Below are 7,352 nucleotides of genomic sequence, written 5' to 3'. Positions count from 1 at the left end.
ATCATCAGTATTGACATATACTTCGATAGCAACAACTAATTCCCATCATTCAAAACATTATCATTTTCATCACTTATAAAAATCATGCATCAATGCAATTTTTCTTAAATCCAAGCATGCGACGTATATCTTCATAAAATCTTAAAATCGTGATCATGATGCATTAACATTTAAAATATCATAAATTTGTGCTCAGGGCTCTGTCTTGACCAAAATCTCACCCCGGGTGCAAAATGCCCATTTTGCCCCTAGAAAACCGAAAATTATCATTTTACCCCTGGACCTCTAAAATTGACCCGAACCTTACCAAACTCCTTAAAATATACCAAAACATATTTAAAAGCATTCTTAGACGTAAGCTCGAGCCCATAATATGGCTAAAGCGATTCGTTTTTAAAAACTTGAACCGGGGCCTCGATTTTTATCCGAACCGACTCGAAACTTAGCCGAATTTTACCAAACTTAAATCATGACTTAGCTACACCATATCAGACCTGAATTCACTCAATACGAACCCCTTAGCACCCTAAAAACCCTGCTGACATACTGCTGAGAATTTCAGCAAGTGCTCCTCTTCCCTAATGACCCAACTCTTCATTTATTCGTTCCTAGCCTAGACCCGATGAACCCACCATGGCTCGGTCTCCCCGAAACCATCTCAAGACTCCTCTGGACCCAAAGAAAACACAACTCCAGCCCCCATGCAAACCACACATCAAGCCTACATGCTAGGACCCGAACTCCCCATTACCACGAGCTCCATTGCTTATGTTTGATCGTGTTGTACAAGAGTTCAGACCGGCGGGGTCAGTGCTCTCCCAGGTCATGGTCCTGACCCATCAAGGGCAGATCCAACGCCTGGAACCACACTGACACCAGTGGCTTCCCTCCCTAACCCATGATCTCACCGACACCATCCCAAACCCACCGATCCAACCTAAAATCTCTCACCCTCTTGACCATCCGTGACTCCTGCAGCTATACCCCTTGAACTCTTGACATAAACGATTCTGAAACCTTGCACCAGCAGCCCCTTTACACCAATGACACCCTTGAAAGGGCCCGGGTCATGATTGATCCGGGAAGTTTCGTCGCATGGCTCGTGTGAGAACCGAGAGGCCGGGTATTTCCTACATGATCGTCGGATGAGATGATTAACTAGGGCCCGGGTTCTCATGTCAGAACCGAGGGCTCAATACCCAAGTAACCTCGTTGGGAGGAGGGGCCGAGAAAGGGACTGGACAGGCAGTCAACATCCCTTATTCTTGGAGTGTCCGCGAAGCTATTGGGAAGAAAGGGACTGGACAGGCAGTCAACGTTCAAGGGTACAAGTGGTAGGTACGCCCGCGTATCGAAGAAAGGGACTGGACAGGCAGTCAACGTTCGAGGGTACAAGTAGTAAGTACGCCCATGCATCGATGTAACCCTAGTTTTCCTTCCTATAAATACAAGGTATAGTTGTCATTTAAAGGGGGCTGAAAAAATTCTTCATTCTCAAGCATTCATACATATTACTCTAAGTTTCTTCCTTGACAAGTCTGCTGACTTAAGCATCGGAGTGGTCACGCCGGACACCCTTCCGGCGCCCATTCACGAGTTCTTCTCTTATATGCAGGTGTTGAAAAAGCCATTGTCCACACTCAAATTCCCAAACACTATAAATTATTGATTTGGCCCGTTGGAGCTTATGACCCAGCTCATTCCATTTCAGCGAGGCCGCATCATTGGCGCCGTCTGTGGGAATCTTGAGACTAAGGCGTTGATATGGCTCACACGAGGAGAACTAACCAGAATACTTCTCGGGTTCAGGGAGTTGACGCAAATCATTCAAGGCAAGAGGATGCTCCTCCTGATCTTATTACCATGACTCCAGCGGAGTTGGATAAGCGTATTAATGAAGCCGTGGAGAAAGCTATGGCTAGGCGGGAAGCTTCCCACCATGATATACCACTTGAGAAGGAACCAGAAAAAGAGCAAGAGCAGCAGCAGGAGTTGAGGGAGGAGGAGAAGAGGGGAGAAGTTGAGGAATCCTCTGCTGGATCTAAGTCACCAACGATGGCCGAGGAGATGTTGGAGTTAAGGCAGAAAATGAAAGTCTTGGAAGGACAGCTGGAAAATCGTGGAACTTCTCGAGCGTCTGTCAAAGGACGCCCGTTTGCTGCAATTATTCGGGAACCTCTTCCCGGGAACTTTAAGTATGCCAAAATAGGAGCATATGATGGAAACGAAGATCCAGAGGAACATTTGGCCAGATTCGAGAATATGTCTATGTTGCATTGCTACACCGATAGAATCAAGTGTAAAGTGTTTTTGACTACGCTGGTAGATTCAGCTCAGAGATGGTTTGATGGGTTGCCTCCACTGAGTATTAAATCGTTTGATGATTTTCAGAAAATCTTCTTGCATCATTTCAGTAGCAGCAAAAAGTATAAGAAAACTGCTTTCAGTCTGTTTGAAGTAAGGCAAGGCCCGGAGGAGAGTCTGAGGATGTATATTAAGAGGTTTAATAAAGTGGCTTTGGATGTGCCCACTTGTGCTGCGGAGACAAAAACCACTGCCTTCACTCAAGGTTTGAAAGAGAGTGAGTTTTTCAAATCATTGACAAAGAAAGTGCCTGAGGACTTTGAAGATTTGCTATCTCGGGCAGAGAAATACATTAATATGGAAGAAGCCCAGAGACAAAAGAGGGAAGCCATAAGAAAGGAGAGAGGGGACCGGGCATCTAAGCCCGAGGAGAGAGGACCAAGGCGGGGTAACCCAGGGCACTTCTCCCAACACGTGCCTCTGAAAATTATCCGGGAGAGAGAGGTACAGGAGTGCAGCAGGGATCCAGTTCTCGATCACCCGTTGTCTCAGCCCGAAAGAAGTGGATTCTGTACTAGGCACGGGGTATGTCAGCACAGTACTGAGAATTGTAAGGCTTTAAAGAGAAATTATGTTTCACCCACCAGTCAGGGATATAATCAATCGGTCAAGAGGTCGAGAGGTCCACTCTGGACACCTCGGCCACCAATGCCTAACACCCGGATAAACGTAAGAAATAGCCCGAGGAACGATGTGGGTAGGAGTAGGGAGCCGGAGCCCGAGAAGAAAAGATCTTCCACTCCTGCGGCGGGACTGGTCAAAATGATTTCGAGAGGATCTACTGATGGAGATTCAAATCGAGCCAGGAAGTCGAGAAGTAGGCGGGAGTGTATGGAGGTGGAAGGATCTAAGAGGAACGAGGCCGTGATCAGTTTTGGTCCGGAAGATTTAAAAGGAGTAAACATGCCACACAACGATGCTCTGGTCATCCAAGCCCGGGTGGCCAACTACGATATTTTGAGAGTCTTTGTGGATTCAGGCAGTTCAGTCAATGTGATTTTTAAAGATGCCTTAGCGCAGATGGATTTGCAAGGGTTTAAGTTGGAGATTGTGGAGACCGCCCTTTTTGGTTTTGCTGGACATGCGGTTTATCCAGAGGGAGAAATTGTTCTGCCACTCACTCTAGGCTCCCGGGATGTCAAGAAAACAGTCATGACCACCTTCACAGTGGTGGATTCCCTCTCATCTTACAATATCATTCTGGGGAGGCCGACCATGAATGAGTTGAGGGCAGTAGCATCTACTTACCATCCAAAGATCAAATTTCCAGTGGGAAGTCAAGTAGGAGAGGTCCGTGGAGATCAGCCTTCTTCCCGGAAATGTTATGTGGAGGGTATCCGGGCAGATCAAGGCAAGTCTAGAAAGGAGGGGAAGAAAGCCAAGACGGGGGAAGTCAGGGGGAGGATGGTGGAAGAGGGGGAAGTACACTTTGTGGCAGAAGAGGAGCAGGAGGCTGTGGAGATAGGACCAGGCCAACAGATCCGGGTAGCTCGGGACCTCAATATATCTACCCGGGTCAGTTTACTTAAATGTTTAAAGACTAATATTCATGTGTTTGCCTGGTCCCAGCAGGAACTAACAGGGATTTCACCCCTGATATCTGAGCATCAATTAAACATTCTCCCGGGAGCTCACCCGATCAAGCAGAAGAAGAGACACTTTGGTCCCGAGAAGGACAAAGTTATCGATGAACAGGTGAAAGAGTTGCTGCAAGCCGGCCACATCCGGGAGATACAATTTCCTACATGGCTCTCGAATGTGGTGCTGGTACCCAAAGCCACCGGGAAATTGAGGATGTGTGTTGATTTCCGGGACCTCAATAAAGCCTGTCCAAAAGATCATTACCCATTGCCCCGGATTGATCAGTTGGTGGATTCCACCTCAGGCTTCGAGCTGCTCAGTTTCATGGATGCCTATCAGGGATATCATCAAATTCCTTTGGCAAGGAATGATCAAGAAAAGGCCAGCTTTATCACCTCGGGAGGTACATTTTGTTATGTTGTAATGCCTTTCGGGTTGAAAAATGCAGGGGCCACGTATCAACGTTTAATGAATAAAGTCTTTGAGAAGCAGCTGGGAAGAAATCTGGAGGTTTATGTGGATGACATTCTGGGAAAATCAAAGGAGGTGGCGGATTTTATTGTTGATTTGGAAGAGACCTTTGCCACCTTGACATCTTATGGAATCAAGCTCAATCCTGCTAAATGTATTTTCGGAGTCAGGAGTGGTAAGTTCTTGGGCTTTATAGTGACAGAGCGGGGGATCGAGGTCAATCAAGAAAAAGTAAAATCCGTGCTATGTATGCCTTCTCCCCGATCTGTCAAAGAAGTGCAGAAGTTGACCGGGAGGATTTCCTCTTTATCTCGGTTTATATCTCGGTCAGCCCACAGGAGTTATCCTTTCTTTCAGATTCTCAGGAAAGCCTAGAAGTTCGGATGGGATGATAAATGTGAGCAGGCTTTCCAGGATCTAAAAAATCATCTGGCTGAGCTCCCAGTGCTGGTAAAACCCGAGCCCGGGGATAAATTATTTGTGTATTTGTCCACCACAGAGTATGCCGTTAGCTCAGTGTTAATAAAGGAAGAAGATTCTAATCAGAAGCCTGTCTACTATGTCAGTCATGCTCTGAGAGGTCCCGAACTACGATACAGTGAAGTGGAGAAGGTGGCCTTGGCTTTAGTTGTGACCGCCCGGAAGTTGCGGCCTTATTTTCTGTCACATCCCATTATCGTCCTTACTAACAGCCTGCTTGGAAGAATTATGACTCATTCAGAAGTGTCCGGCCGGATGATTAAATGGAATGTGGAATTGGGGGAATACGATATTGAGTACAAACCCCGGGTGGCCATAAAAGCGCAGGCTTTATCCGATTTCCTGTCTGAGATGATTCAACCTGCTGAGGAGGAAAGATGGAGAGTGTTTGTGGATGGGGCTTCTTGCCTGGCAGGATGCGGAGTCGGTGTTGTGATAATATCCCCGGCGGGAGAAAAGATTAAGTTGGCAGTAAAAATTGATTCCCGGGTGACGAATAATGAAGCAGAATATGAGGCTGTTCTGGCCGGTATCCGAGCTACCCGGGAGATTGGAGCGGCCAGAATTATATTGTACTCCGATTCACAGTTGATCACTCAGCAGATAAAGGGTGCGTATGAAGTCAAGGATGACAGGATGCTCAAATATTTGCATCTCATCAAAGCCCAGGCAGAAGTATTCATGGATTGGAGCATTGAGCAGATACCCCGAGAGGAGAATAGAGAAGCAGATGCCCTAGCAAAAATGGCCGCCTCTTTGTCAGAAGACAGTACCCGGGAAGTTTTGTTTGTCTCCCGGGTAATTTTAGCTACTGAAGAGGAGGAGATGTTGACAGTACCAGAAGATTCGTGGATGGTCCCTCTGATAAAATTCATCCGGGACCGTGAACTGCCCGAGGAGAAAGCTCGAGCACAGAAGATAAAAAGACAAGCTCCCAGGTTTGTTCTCTTAAATAATGTTCTATACAGGAGATTATTCCAGGGACCATTATTGAAGTGTTTGAGCGGGAAGGAAGTGATTTATGTTCTTCAAGAGATTCATGAAGGATGCTGTGGTGAGCATTTGGGAGGAACGTCTTTGGCTCGAAAAGCGATGCTAGCCGGATTCTGGTGGCCGACTCTTCACCATGATTCCGCCCAAGTGGTCCGGACTTGTGAGGGATGTCAGCATCATTCAAATTTTCAACACAGCCCAGCCACTCCTATGAAGCCTATCTGGGCATCTTGTCCTTTTGATCAATGGGGTATGGATATAGTGGGTCCATTTCCGGTTGCCCGGGCTCAGAAAAAATTCTTGCTGGTGGCTGTTGATTATTTCTCTAAATGGGTAGAAGCTGAGGCCTTGGCCAAGATCACCGAGCAGGAGGTTCTAAAGTTCCTATGGAAGAATATAGTCTGTCTTTCCGCGTACCCCGGCGATTGATCTCAGATAATGGAAGGCAGTTTCAGGGAAAGGAGATAACATCTTGGTGCCGAGAAATGAAGATCACCCAGTCCTTTACTTCTGTGGCGTACCCTCAAGCCAATGGTCAAACAGAAGTTGTAAACAGAATTATTGTGCAAGCCTTAAAGACCAGACTGCAAGGCAAAGGGAAGGACTGGGTAGAAGAATTGCCCAGTGTATTGTGGGCATACAGGACTACTCCCCGGGCACCGACTCAAGAAAATCCGTTCAGCTTGGTATATGGATCCGATGCCATCCTTCCTGTTGAGATTGGGCAAACATCTGCCCGGGTAGAATCTTACCCGAGCAATAATGAGGATAGCCGTGCAGTGGAACTGGATCTATTTGAAGAGAAGAGGGATCAAGCCATGATTCGGATGGAAGCATATCGAGGCCGGGTCATGAAATCCTACAACAAAAAGGTCCGAGTTCGAGATCTGCAGATAGGGGACTTGGTTATGAAAAAGGTTAATCCGGCTGGGGATGTGGGCAAACTTGAAGCTCGATGGGAGGGGCCTTACAAAGTCATTAGGAGAGTTAGTTCAGGATCTTTTTATCTGGAAGATGCTCAGGGAAAACTTCTTAAGAGACCTTGGAATGTACTTCATTTAAAGAAATATTACACTTAGCCAAGGCACAGATGTAATTTTCGCTTTTCAAGAAATAATAAAGGATCGCTTTTCTCATGTTTCTGTCTACTTTAAGTTATTAATACATCAAACCGAGAAGAACTTAAGCCCAGGGCATTACACCCTGGCTCGGGACCTGCTCCCCGGCCTAAGGTTCCGTACCTTAGCTCTACATAAGCCCAGGGCATTACACCCTGGCTCGGGGCTCCGTACCTCGACCATTCCAAAGTCCCGGAACCTGCTCCCCGGCCTAAGGTTCCGTACCTTAGCTCTACATAAGCCCAGGGCATTACACCCTGGCTCGGGGCTCCGTACCTCGACCATTCCAAAGACCCGGGACCTGTTCCCCGGTTCAAACTTTTGTTTGTTTCAGAAAGTTGCATC

At 47.0% G+C, this 7,352-nt stretch overlaps 2 protein-coding genes across 2 annotated transcripts; both read left to right on the top strand.

Moving 5' to 3' along the window:
• Positions 1-2,262: 2,262 nt before the first annotated feature.
• Positions 2,263-4,844, top strand: LOC140819087 (uncharacterized). Its single transcript, XM_073179098.1, has one exon. It carries the CDS (start codon positions 2,263-2,265, stop codon positions 4,789-4,791), a length of 2,529 nt encoding a protein of 842 aa, XP_073035199.1. The 3' UTR covers positions 4,792-4,844.
• A 280-nt stretch (positions 4,845-5,124) lies between these two features.
• On the top strand, positions 5,125-6,268 carry LOC140819085 (uncharacterized). The gene is made up of 2 exons (XM_073179097.1): positions 5,125-6,165; positions 6,227-6,268. The coding sequence occupies exons 1-2, from the start codon at positions 5,125-5,127 to the stop codon at positions 6,266-6,268; spliced, it is 1,083 nt and encodes a 360-aa protein (XP_073035198.1).
• Positions 6,269-7,352: the final 1,084 nt, after the last annotated feature.

This window comes from Primulina eburnea, chromosome 18 (genome assembly GCF_022965805.1).
Source record: "Primulina eburnea isolate SZY01 chromosome 18, ASM2296580v1, whole genome shotgun sequence".
NCBI lineage: Eukaryota > Viridiplantae > Streptophyta > Magnoliopsida > Lamiales > Gesneriaceae > Primulina > Primulina eburnea.
Note: the sequence above shows the minus strand (reverse complement) of the source record. Positions and strands in the feature narration are given on the sequence as shown.

Coding starts and splice junctions, on each gene's coding strand:
- LOC140819087 (XM_073179098.1), top strand. CDS start 2,263: ATGTCTATGTTGCATTGCTACACCGATAGAATCAAGTGTAAAGTGTTT.
- LOC140819085 (XM_073179097.1), top strand. CDS start 5,125: ATGACTCATTCAGAAGTGTCCGGCCGGATGATTAAATGGAATGTGGAA. Junction 6,166..6,226: donor ATATAGTGGGTCCATTTCCG/GTTGCCCGGGCT, acceptor CTAAATGGGTAG/AAGCTGAGGCCTTGGCCAAG.